This window comes from Etheostoma cragini, chromosome 16 (genome assembly GCF_013103735.1).
Source record: "Etheostoma cragini isolate CJK2018 chromosome 16, CSU_Ecrag_1.0, whole genome shotgun sequence".
Classification (NCBI taxonomy): domain Eukaryota; kingdom Metazoa; phylum Chordata; class Actinopteri; order Perciformes; family Percidae; genus Etheostoma; species Etheostoma cragini.
In genome coordinates this window covers 10,703,659-10,716,978 of record NC_048422.1, presented here as the reverse complement: position 1 = coordinate 10,716,978, position 13,320 = coordinate 10,703,659, and the positions used below count along the sequence as shown (strand labels likewise).

Genomic DNA, 13,320 nt, shown 5'->3' with positions numbered 1-13,320 from the left:
CAAGAAGTAATATGTAAAACCTGACGACGTGTACACAAAAATTTCTAAAGATGTAGTTGAGAATTAGCATTGCTTTACAATTACTTTTACCACTAGAGAAAAGCACGTCTCAAATCGTTTTGGGAAAAGCCTTATTGCCCCGATATGCCTTACGAGGTAATGGACTCTAGATCAGATGCTTCTGGTGAAGAAAAAGGTGACTTATATAGACGGGCTTGTGGGAAATGGGGCTTTAGTTAAATGTAAGAGGATTCAAACCATTCACAGTGATGGGGACGTTGTTGAAGCATATGCTAGGTTATGCTACTGTTCCATAGTGTAGTAGCCATGAGCATACATGCACCTGTAATGCCTCTAGAATGCTATCATTCCATACGCATAGCAATGGTTCTAATGCCATAAAGCATATCTTCATCATGCACAACATGTCTGCGACTAGTCACTCACTGAGCAGCCTAGAAATGCTTCCGTATCCATCAGCACCATACTGTATCAAGACCTGGCTTTACCATTGGCTTTTATAACATTTTAAATTTCTGAAACATGGACAACTTATGTAAAGTCACAGAAACATACAATCACGTTTAAATCACAGCTAATGCTCATGATGGCAGTACAAACAGAAAAAAAGTATGCCTTGAATTGTGCCTTTTACAGCTCTTCTCACAGGGAGACTGTGTATTTGATTCACTCGCTGGCCCCTGGATGCTTTGTGTGCATGTGCCATGTTAAATTGTCATTAAAGCCAATTGATGTTTTGCGGCGGACTGTATTAGGCGGTGGCTGCAGTGAGAATGACCATAATGAATCAAACAAGCGGAGTCTGACCTCTCCTCGGGGCAGTGTGTATGCGTGTGTGTTTGTGTGTGTGTGTGTGTGTGTGTGTGTGCGTGCACATTTGTGCGTGCGCGTGTGTGTGGCATGGACGATGAAAGCCTTCCTACAATCCATTAGCACCGCCAGCGCCCCCCAACTACGTGATGGCAGCTGGCCTGCTGTAGTTAATCTTTGCTGTTTAAAAATAGGGAATAACTGATTCATATTAAAAAGAGGATTTACTTTAGTAAACAAACATTCAGACCTCAATGAATAATGTTGCTGATTTAAATGCAGAACAAATATTTAGCAGAAATTATTAATTTTAAACATGCTCTTAAAAAGTATTAAAAGATGTTAAATCAATTTTGTCATCAATGTTGCTAGCAGAAAAAAGGACACTATGGGACGCAAAAAGACAGGAAGGGCCATAATAATAAAACCGTACATTCATGACTAAAACGGTGTCTATACAAAAAGACAGATACATGCATGCTTTTTTGTCCGAAGCACGGCGTTTGGTTCTGTTTGACATATTATATCAATTTTGTATGACATCATTAGTAGGACTTTTTCATGATTTATGTTTAATGACATACAATCATTACATTTCTGTGACAAACTATACTTTGACTTATGACATTATTTATGACACAGTCTCTGACTTCTTTAAGGACATTCTTCACGGCCATCTATAAGATGACTTTCACTTACAACTGTATTTCTCTTCCCAGCACAATTGATTTTACAGCAAAGCAAACAACAGCAAGGCCATTTCAATGGCAAATTATATTGACTTTCTTTCTGACATATTTTTATGCCATACTATACTATGGATTTCTTATGACATTGTGATTTGGCCTACTATACTATGACATTTTTTTTTATGACATTTCTATGACGTACTTTCACAAAACGTTTATGACATACTATATTTAACTTTTCTATGCATACTATACATGACAATTTTATAACACTTAACTTTATTATGACTTTTAATCACTTTTTTCTACATACTATACTATGACGTTTTTATTGTATTTTAACATACTAATGCTACAATGTATTTCGACATACATTTTCATCAGTTTCTTAGACATACTGTGCTATGGCTTTTTTAAATATACTATATTATAACTTTTTAATCATTATTTTTGACATACTATACTTTGACTTTTTTAACACTTTTTTTGACATTCTATACTATGGCTTTTTTCGACATTCTGTACTATGATTTTTTTTAATCATTTTTGACATACCATACTATGACTTTTCTTATCACTTTCTTCGACATACTATACTGTAACTTTTTTTTTTCCGTTTTTTGACATATAGCATGGCTTTTTTCGACATACTATACTACGACTTTTTTATTACTTTCTTCACCGTACTATACTATGACTTTTTATCACTTTTTTCGACATAATGTACTGTGACTGTTGCATTGCTTTTTTGACATTCTATACTATGACTTTTTTGTTGTTGTTTTTTCATACTATGACGTATTTCAATATACTTTTTCATCAGTTTCTTAGACATTTTTACATACTTTACTATGACTTTTTCATAACTTTTTTGAAATACTATACAGTGACTTTTTTATCAGTTTCTTTGACATACCATAGCATGGCTTTTTTTAACCTTTTTAATGACTTTTTCCGACTTACTATACTATGACTTTTTCATCATTGTTTTTGACATACTATACTGTGACTCATTTCAACATGCTTTTTTATCAGTTTCTTAGGCATGCTATACTATGGCTTTTTCATCACTTTTTTCAACATACTACACTATGACTTTTTGATGCTTTTTTTAGACATACTATGCTAGGACTTTTTATCACCTTTTAGACATACTATACTATGACTGTTTTATCATTTTTTCGACATTCTATACTATGACTTTTTCATCACTTTTTTGACAATATTTACTATGACTGTTTAATCATTTTTTTGACGTACTATACTATGAATTATTTCAACATACTACACTATAACTTTTTTATCACTTTTTTTCGACGTACTGTATTATGAATGTTTTATTGCTTTTTTGACATTATATACTATGACGTCTTTCAACATGCTTTTTCATCAGTTTCTTAGATATGCTATACTATGGCTTTTTTGATATATACTATACCATGACTTTTTCATAACTTTTTTTTGACATTCTATACTATGACTTTTTTTATCACTTTTTGCAACACAATATGCTATGACTTTTTCCTCAATTTTTCTAAACATGCTTTTTACTATCACTTTTTGATGGTTTTTTTTAGACATACTATACAAGGACCTTTTATCACTTTTCCGACACACTATACTATGACTGTTTAATCATTTTTTTTACATACTATACTATGAATTATTTCGACATACTATACTTTGACTTTTTCATAATTGTTTTCAACATATCGTACTGTGAATGTTTTATTGCTTTTTTGACATTCTATACTATGACGTCTTTCAACATGCTTTTTCATCAGTTTCTTAGATATGCTATACTATGGCTTTTTTGACATATACCATATTATGACTTTTTTATCACTTTTTTTGACATACTATACTATGACTTTTTCATCACTTTTTTTGACATACTATACCATGACTGTTTTATCACTTTTTTGACATACTATGCTATGACATATTTCGACATACTATACTATGACTTTTTATCAATTTTTCGACAAAATATTCTCAGACTTTTTAATCACTTTTTTTGACATACTGTAATATTGCTTTTTTCAACTTACTATACTATGCCTTTTTTCAACATTCTGTACTATGACTTTTTCATAACTTATTTTGACATACCATACTGTGACTTTTTTATCAGTTTCTTTGACATACTATAGCACGGCTTTTGTTTAATTTTTTATGACTTTTTTCGACATACTGTACTATGACTTTTTTATCACTTTGTTCTACATAACATGCCATGACTTTTTCATCACTTTTTTCAACATGCTTTTTGATGCTTATGACTTTTTGATGCTTTTTTTAGACATACTATGACTTTTTTAAACATACTATACTAGGACTTTTGTATCACTTTGTTCAACATGCTATACTATGACTTTTTGATGATTTTTTGAGACATACTATAGTAGGACTTTTTATCACTTTTTTGACACACTATATTATGAATGTTTTATCAAGTTTTTTGACAACCTATACTATGACTTTGACAACATACTGTACTATGACTTTTTTTATCACTTTTTTGACATAATTTACTACGACTGTTTAACACATTTTTTGACATACTATACTATGAATTAGTTCGACATACTGTACAATGAATGTTTCATTGCTTTTTTGACATTCTATACTATGACGTCTTTCAACATGCTTTTACATCAGTTTCTTAGACATGCTATACTATGGCTTTTTGGACATATACCATATTTTGACTTTTGTATCACTTTTTCGACATACTATACTATGACTTTTTAATCACTTTTTTCGAGATATTATACCATGACTTTTTTATCACTTTTTTTGACATACTACACTACAACATATTTAGACATACTATACTATGACTTTTTTATCACTTTTTCGGCAAAATATTCTACGAATTTTTAATCACTTTTTTTGACAAACTGTAATATTGCTTTTTTCAACATACTATACTATGCCTTTTTTCAACATTCTGTACTATGACATTTTTAACACTTTTTTTGACATACTGTAATATTAGTTTTTTCAACATAATATGCTTTTTTTAGACATACTATAATAGGACTTTTTATCACTTTTTAGACATACTGTACTATGACTGTTTTATAAAAAAATTGACATATTATGCTATGACTTTTTTTGACACCTTATACTATGACTTTTTTATCACTTTTTTGACATGATATATTGTTTAATCATTATTTTCGACATACTATCCTATGAATTATTTCAACATAATATACTATGACCTTTTCAACGTACTATACTAAGACTTTTTTATCCCTTTTTTGAAAATAATATACTACGATTTTTGTTGACTTAGTAAACCATGAATTTTTCTCAACACAGTTCCCCATGACTTTTTCAGATTTTTTTTGACAAAATATACCATGACTTTTTGACAACTTAGTATTGCTTTTACAGTGATGTTGTCAATAAAAAGTAAACCACACAAAAAACGCAAAAGTGGAAGTGGTCTAGAATTTTTTTTTTCATGTTTGCTCCCTGAAGCTTTGTACATGTCCCTAGACACGATTTCTCTCTCTCGCTGTCTCATAAAACATTTAGAGCACAGAAGTTCCTGCCTTCTGCTGCGGAAGCTATGCCAGACTATGATTGGAATCCCACACTAGCTGTCTTTCATGGCTTTAACATGCTAGACTCGCTGCTGTGGGATAGTCTCTCATTTCCTCATTGTTCTTGTGCTATTTCTCACCCCTAAATGATTTTGTTGTGTAATGCTTGTTAGTGGTTGCCCAAAAAAACACAGCCTTTAAAGACATCCTTTGTGTGTTTGTCACATTTAATTTCAAAACTCATACAACATTTCCAGGGCATTTTAATGTCACATATCGAATACATGTATTGGATGCATTAACATGAATCTTTGTAAAGACATTTTAGTCTATACAGGGTGAATCCTAACAACATTTGTGATCTCTTGAGTTTTCCTCTAGCTCCACCAGCAGATAAAATTATTCACTCATACAGTGGAATATCTCAACATCTACAAGATGGAGTTTCACGATTCCCAGAAAAGGAACAACTTGTTTCTCTTTTGCCACCATAATGGATGATATGTGGTTTTGAGTCAAATACGTTTGAATACATTGCCATGAAGTTTGGCAAAGACATTCACAGGAAGAATTCTAAGAACACTGGAGATTGTAGTATTAGCAGGTAGCTTGTGTTTAATGGTCAAAATAATATTATAGCATGCCTAAACCCTAATCTAAGTTGGAAAACATAGTAAACATTACACCTGCTGAACATCAGCACGTTAGTATTGTTGTTGTGATGCCTTTTGCCCATAGCCTCGCTACGCCCCATTACAGCCTCACAAGGCTGTGTGCTTTTAATCTTGTTTATGGATTTGGATCAAATGTATTCAGCACAGACCATCTCAATAAAAATCAGATTTGTCAGCAGTTAAACCATGTACAATTTTGTCATTTTTTGACTCAGATACTTGTTCTGACATAATATGATGATATGATGATATGGTGCTGATATGTCTCTAAAACAATATATTCTTTCATTTTGTTTGAATAAAAGCAAATTATTTATGCATTATATTCTGGTCATTTAAATATTATAAGCAATTCCATCTGTTGGCTGTAGATGAGTAGAACAACTTTTTTAAATACTTTGATGCCTCAATATGATACCATAACAGTATAATTAAAGGTGGGTTCCAGTACAGACAAACATGCATACTGAACTACCATGTGTGTCAAATCATGAGCCCCCGGTGAATCGGACAAAACATTAAGTGACCCCCACATACAGTAAAAGCCCAGTTGAAATACATGACACATTATACACAATTATACACTTTAAACATAAACTGCTGGAGTGGCCCGTCAGTCAGTTGCTGGTCCACACATAATAGCAACAATCCTTCAAGGCTTTAGTAGTTTTATCCTCCGTCAATGGTGAGAATATTTCAGTGGGTCAAAGTTCACCAACAGGAGTAGGAGAAGAGAGGGTACTGGCTCCAATCTGCGGCATGGTTGTGGTGGTGAGGATGGTGGTAGTAGCCATGTTGTTGGGGGTTGTTTTCAGCTGTGGCGAGCGGATGAGGTGGAGGGTGAACGACGTTGTGCGCTGCATCTACGTCATTAGAAGGCAGTGGATATCTGGAATACTCTAGAGATCTATAGAAATGTAAGAGTGACATGGAGGTTAAATTTCGTGGATCATCAATTTGCATTTTATCTTTTCTGTACTGTCCAAGAGTCATTGGATTTGACCTCATCCTGGGTATGTTAAATCATACCTGTAGGGCTGATATGGCACAGATGCAGGCACCGTCTGTTCTTCACAACTGTAGTCATACTCGTGCAGCTCCAAGGGCTCAGCGTGCAGACTCTCAGATGGGTCCTGCTCCACGGCTGAGAGGCTACCCCGCTTGAATGGCTGCTGTGTGGAAGCATGATCCTTCCCTGCTTCCACTGACTGAGAGAGGGAGGGCATCCTCTGCAGGTCTAAAAGGGAAATACAATGTGTAATAGGTCTGGTACATTGACCTAAAGTTTGCACACTAGCAGGAATTTGAACTGCTGTGTAGTGTGATTTCATAAAAGCTGTATGAGTAAAAAAAACTTAAAAATGACTTAATAATTACAAACTTACCTTGATGACTGTTGCAAAGAGAGTTTCTGTCCAGTGCAGTTCTTTTTGCAGGAGGGCTTCTATTGGAACGACACCTTTAGAAAAAATTAGAACGTTTAATATTTATAACACTTCATTGCCAAATCTGGTTTAATTTCGCCCTGTTGTTTGTAATTATTTTGGCTAAAAGCGATAGTAAAAAAAATTCAGAATTTTTTATTTTTAGCTACGCTTGATAAATGTAATGAAAAAAATCATATTACAGTATGTTGAAACAGCCATAATGATCAATTCTCAAACTATTCCAACTTTTTAGAATTTCTTTCTTATAATAATATGTATGTAAAAAAAAAATCAAAAAAGGTGAGCACAGTGTGTCATAAGAAAGTCATAGTATAGTAAGTCATGAAAAATGTCATAAAAAGTCAAGTTCAGTATGTCATAAAAAAATCTGAAAATGTCATGTTATAGTATGTCATAAAAAGTCATAGTATATTATGATGGGAAAAGGAATTATAAAATATTGTAACAAACATCTGAAATAAGTCATAGTTGGTGGAAAATAGTGATAGTTTTGGATGTCGAAAAAAGTCATTGTATATTTTGTTGAAAAAAAATCTGAAAAAGTCATGGTAAACTCTGTCAAAAAAAGTCAGAAGAAGTCTGCATGGTATGTGGAAAAATTATACCATGACAAAATTCATAGTATTTGTTTTCAAAAAAAGGGATAAATAGTCTTAGTACAGTATATCGAAAAGTAATATTTATTTTTATTCACAGTATTCTTACCTTTTGCTGTGGGAATGGGTGCCTCCCTCTCTGAATCCCTTGGCAAAGGGGTTGTGGTCGATCTTCAATTTGGTGATCTTAAAAAGCAAAAACAAATTGTTGTCGGTGTTGCAGTTCTCATCAAGACCATCAAATTTGTGTTGGATTAGTGTTTGGTAAAACTGCTGTAGAGTTTTATCACCTTTGGGTTTTGGTAAGCGGTCACAGCAGTGAACGTTGTCTCTGGGAAGGAGAAGGTCTGAAATGGCCCCCAGCGGACAGTGTAAGGACTGTCTGCCTGGGTGATGTGAAACCTGGGGTAGTAGCGATGCATGGAGTGCAGGATGATCTGATGGGTAAGAAGAGCAAAACTGAATTCAGTAAAAAAAAATAAAAACATACAAAAACATACACTACATAGCAATATATTTGAATTGTTTTAACTCTATATGTAAGACTATGTCTTACATGGCCATGCTGGTCCAAGGTGTTGTTGGTGAGCTTCATCTTAAGAAAAGATAAAGACTGCTTCATCCAGTGACATCCTGGGGCCGGCGAGTCTGGGTGCATGTATGTCCGACAAGGCGGCTGAGGCTCTGACTTACCTGCCACCTCCCACTGCTCCTTTTTCCACTACAGAGAAATGGGGGGGATGCAAGGTTAACAAAAGTGTAAGAGACCTGAGGACATGTCTGGTCCATTAGAAGTCTTCATGAAGCATTAAATACCTCTTTTTTTCATCTCAAAATGAAATGCATGAGAGCAGTGATGCATAAAACTTTGTTGTTTGCAGAATTGATTAAGCTACAGGGTTATTATTCACATTGTTGCAATATACAGAGGGGTTCTATCTTTCTGATCATGTAAATGATTATAGAATAAAGTAAAATTGTAAAAAAAACAATTCAAAAGAATTCACCACAACCCAAACTCTCTCAATGTACTGTCCCAATTACAGTACTTTCCCTTTATTGTGTGTCTCTTTTTTACCAAGCCTGTGCTAAAAGCAATAGCTGTGACCAAATGGGCCACAGCAGTAGGTGTAAGAGCCGTTTAATGTATGGATGGCTGACTGCTCCTCATTCACTCATTCTGAATAAGGAGGGATGCTAATTGATTGGGCCTCCAGCCGAGAGTGCACAAACAGGAAGCAATGAAAGGCTTTGATATGCAGCGGGGAACAGCCCAGAGAGGGCAGTCCAATGCCTGGCTGCATTTCAGATTCTGCAATCTGCTGGATTTGATTCCCAAATGTTGTCAACAACAGTGCATACAGTATTCAGTGTGTGTTGAATTATGAATTTACCTTGTATTTGAAGCTGTCTGCAGGCACCATATCCATCATAATGACGTAATTGGCAAAAGGTTGGAGCCCGGATAGACTGATGCTGCAGTGTGGAAACATTCTCCTGAAACAAACACACAAAGTCACGATGAGTCATTGAATGGTTGTTACATGTTTTTACAACAATTTGTAAAATATGTGAAGTCACAGTCTTTGCTCAGCAACGTTAGCATAAGCAAATTCTTGTAGGTTTTGGTCTACGTGACTAGTGAAACAAAGCAGTGGCCAGTGCTGTTACCTTCCATGCTTTGTTATAATCATCTCTGTTCCCATGCTGTGAAAAGACTTCCAGAGATCAGCGTTCTCTAAGGTCATCCTGATGCAGCCCTGCTGGTATGAGTCAGTTGCTGGGGACCGGGGCATGCACAGATGCGATTGGGAATCTATGGAGAAATACACATGAAACAGTTTGGCAAAATCAGACATGGACATCAAAACTAGTTTATAGCAGTAAGGGGTTTAAGTTATGGTATGCTAAAAATAGGAACAATCCCACAAAGCATGCAGACCTTGCCACATCATCAGGTCTGGCTGGTTTTGCACACGCTATTTCAGTTCTTAATTCCTCTTCAAATCAGTTATATATTATTGAAAAAGTGTTTTTTTGAGGTTGAAAGTAAAGTACACAAAATCAAAAACCTATATTATACTGCATGGCATCTGGGTCAATGTAATATCAAACCAAAGCCAACAAGTCATTACAGCACAGCGTAACATTGCACTTGCATGCTCATACATAACAGTTCATCTAACAAGATCAAACTTACCAGAGATGTGTTGCATGGTACTGTGTCCTGTTATCAACACTTACGTAGGAGTCTTAAGACAATGTTCTGCTTTCAGATGATCTAACACTGAAGTCAAATACACCAGGGGTCCCTATCCTTGAAAAGTCTGAGCATTGAACTTGATTGGTCACCAAAGAAAGGGTGGGGTCTGAACAGCCAAGGGGTGTGTAGTTGGAGCAGACTGAGGGGGCAGGTAAGAATATTACCTGATGTTGTTCAGTTGCCATTTAATGGGACTGTGTAGATTTTATTCTAAAACTATCTTTACAGAGATGTCAAAGATAATCCCTTAAATTGGAACATAGACTGCAATACCTTGGGTTGGTTGTTGTTGCTATGAGCGAACTTGAACAGACTTCTCTGGACTTGAAAACAACATGTTTTTTGTTGCTTCCTGCTGCCAAAGACATACTTCTCTACCTTGGACTCAGTGGTAGAATACATAAATAGAATATCTTTATTATCATTGTGCAAGCATGTGTGATGTATAAAATATTCTCTCTCTTTGAGTCCAAGTTGAAGGACAGTGTGCTGAATTTCAAAGTGCCCGGGGGGGATGGAAGAGCAGACAAACAGGTCCCGTCCTGGCAGCTCTGGTTGTGTATTGAGAACCAATCGGGAGATTACCGAGGCGATTGGAGTTGGGAGAATGCGGCTAATCCCATGAGGCCATTTGGCCCCACCCCCCTCCTCAGCCTCTCCACCGTATTACCTCCTGTGCCCTGGGAGGAGAGCGGGCCCTCTGATGGAGCCAGCAGTTAGCAGCCCGTTAACATGAAAGACTGATGGGAGGAGGGGAAGAGTAACAGCTTGGTACTTTAGAATACAATGTTCATAAGGTACAGCCCCTGAATTAATCCGACATGAATTTCATCATGGACAATTTCTCCCACAGAATTTAATTTAAAATTCTAGTGGAGGTCTCAAAGTTTCCAAAGATACCAGATGTGTTAGGAAGAGATTTGGGGAAATGTGTTTACGAAATGATTCACTAAACATCCTAAACGTTTCCAATTGGTGGAACGATTCAGCCATATAAAACGTGGAACCTTAAGGATTTGAATGTTTTCATCAGTGTAAACATCATACAGCTTCAATGAAAAATTAGAATGAGCGGATACAGAACATACTGTCAGACAGAGTGGAATTATGCAACCGTTGAAAAAAAGGAACAAAAACTAGATGAGGGGTTAAAACTCTACCATTCTCAAGACAGATTCAAGTATCTAAAAAAAATATTTATAATTGGTTACTTACTTCAAAAAATGAAGAACGTAGTATAAAGGTTAAGTTAACTAAAACCCAACATTACAGCTGAATTGTTCTGAGCATTCAAACAGATTTGTTTGACCTTAATGTCTCATCGGCCTTTAAGAACTCAGGAGCTCAGATTTGGGAAGAGATCCAGATCAGCTATGACTCGCTTTTGCCATTAGCTGCACTCTTTGTCAAGATAAACTAAAATAAACTGGACATCAGGCATCAGAAAGACCATGAAACTGGGAAGAAGTGAATTATGTGCAATATTTTTCTTATTCTTTAAATAGTTTTTAGTTGGTTTTACTCACCGTTTTTCTGTTTATGACTCGATATAATGCCTTCTTTTGAATTTTTGGTTCAGATGAGATGGTGTGAGGGTATGTTGTATGTTGGGAAAGTTGAGGCTAAGGATGTGTTAACATATTATTCACCAGATCCACCTCTCCTGATTTTACAGCACACTTAGAAAGAGTGGCTCGCTGCCTTTGTGAGGCTATCCTGCTCTACCTGCAGACAAGTTGAAACATTTCTCCTTTGCTTAAATCAACTTCAGGCTTGAAGATGGAATTCAGTCTGTTCCGGCCCGCGGCATGTGTCACAACTGCAACTATTTGTGTAGAAAAAGACATCACTAACATCTGCTTCTGCTAATGGTATTTCAGCATGATTGGGCAGTGCTGAAATGGGAATGCAAATGAAGTATTGTCAACATTTTGCATTGGACTTTAGGTCATTTGCTTCACAGTTTTACACAGCGATTTGCAATGATTAAAATAGTAAAGTGAACTGCTGCTCACCAGAAATCACATGGGAGTTAGGCGACCTAGAGTTAGGTGAGTAACATCTCTCCTGCGTTGCATTCGTTTTGTGTCTCATTGCTGTAATGCAACAGTGCTGCTGCAGTAAAAATAACTCATGGCACAGGAAATGTAGTGGTTTCAACAGTTTTGAAAAGTTAATCGGCGCTGCAGCTGGAAGATGCAGTGCATGACCAGCGCATGTGACAGCTCGAAGATGTGGGTCTGTGATCTGTACACCGCTTCAGATAAAGTGGTATGGTGAGTGGCTGAGTTGTGTGGGATGAATAATCTGAGGTACTCCCCAAGCAAGTCATTTTAAATCCAGGGAGAAGGAGATGTGTGTTTGTGTGAGGAGGGTGGAAACAATCTCCTACAACATCTCAGAAACAACACCCACAACTGCAGTGGCAGCCTAAGATACAGAACTGATAACTGATCTGTGCAAAGATAAGAGAGAATCTTGAAGCTGCATTGACATTAAAGTTGTTCCAATGCTGTTATGTAATAAGGATCACAAAAATAGATCTAAAATGTAGGCCAATATACACTTGCTTTTACTTTAGTTTTACGATACAATCAACACACATCTGTGGTGTATTAATATTTACCATTGCCCCACAACTATAGAGATGAGGAGACATTTTTACAGTTTCACCAAAGCTCTTATTTTCTAATACTGCCACCTACTGGATGTTTTCTTTAAAAACTCCAATTGCAGTGAACTAATGATCCATCACAACTGAGTACTAATGATCCATCACAACTGATGGATCATGATCCATCACAACTGAGTGTGATGTATATATATTTATATGTATATGTATATATATATATATATATATATATATATATATATATATATATATATATATATATATATATATATATATATATATAAAATGAGTCATGTGAGACAACATGACGATACACAACAATTGGAAAACAACATTTAAGCCAATACACACTTAATCATGTACAATATAAACATATTCAAACAAATTACATAAGGATTTTAAAAATGCCTGTGGTAGGAAGCAGCTCTTTCTGCAGACGTAATTCCCTGGTCTGCTAAGCATGCTGACACATTCAGTTGAGAAAACAAGCTTTTTTTCACCTAATATAACAACGCAAAGTACTCTCCCTGAAGGGGCTTTAACAACACATAATGCTATTTTACAGGAGCAAAAATAATATTAGGAGGAAGGTAATACTAATGCCAAAACGAACTCTAAGGATAAAGACAT

General features: G+C 35.6%; 1 protein-coding gene across 1 annotated transcript; it reads right to left on the bottom strand.

Annotated features, from left to right (window-relative positions):
• Positions 1-6,402: 6,402 nt before the first annotated feature.
• On the bottom strand, positions 6,403-10,144 carry LOC117959322 (T-box-containing protein TBX6L-like). Its single transcript, XM_034896385.1, has 9 exons — positions 9,996-10,144; positions 9,467-9,611; positions 9,190-9,292; positions 8,352-8,516; positions 8,086-8,232; positions 7,905-7,981; positions 7,137-7,210; positions 6,781-6,988; positions 6,403-6,658 (listed from the first exon to the last, which is right to left on the bottom strand). The coding sequence occupies exons 1-9, from the start codon at positions 10,009-10,011 to the stop codon at positions 6,463-6,465; spliced, it is 1,131 nt and encodes a 376-aa protein (XP_034752276.1). The 5' UTR covers positions 10,012-10,144; the 3' UTR covers positions 6,403-6,462.
• Positions 10,145-13,320: the final 3,176 nt, after the last annotated feature.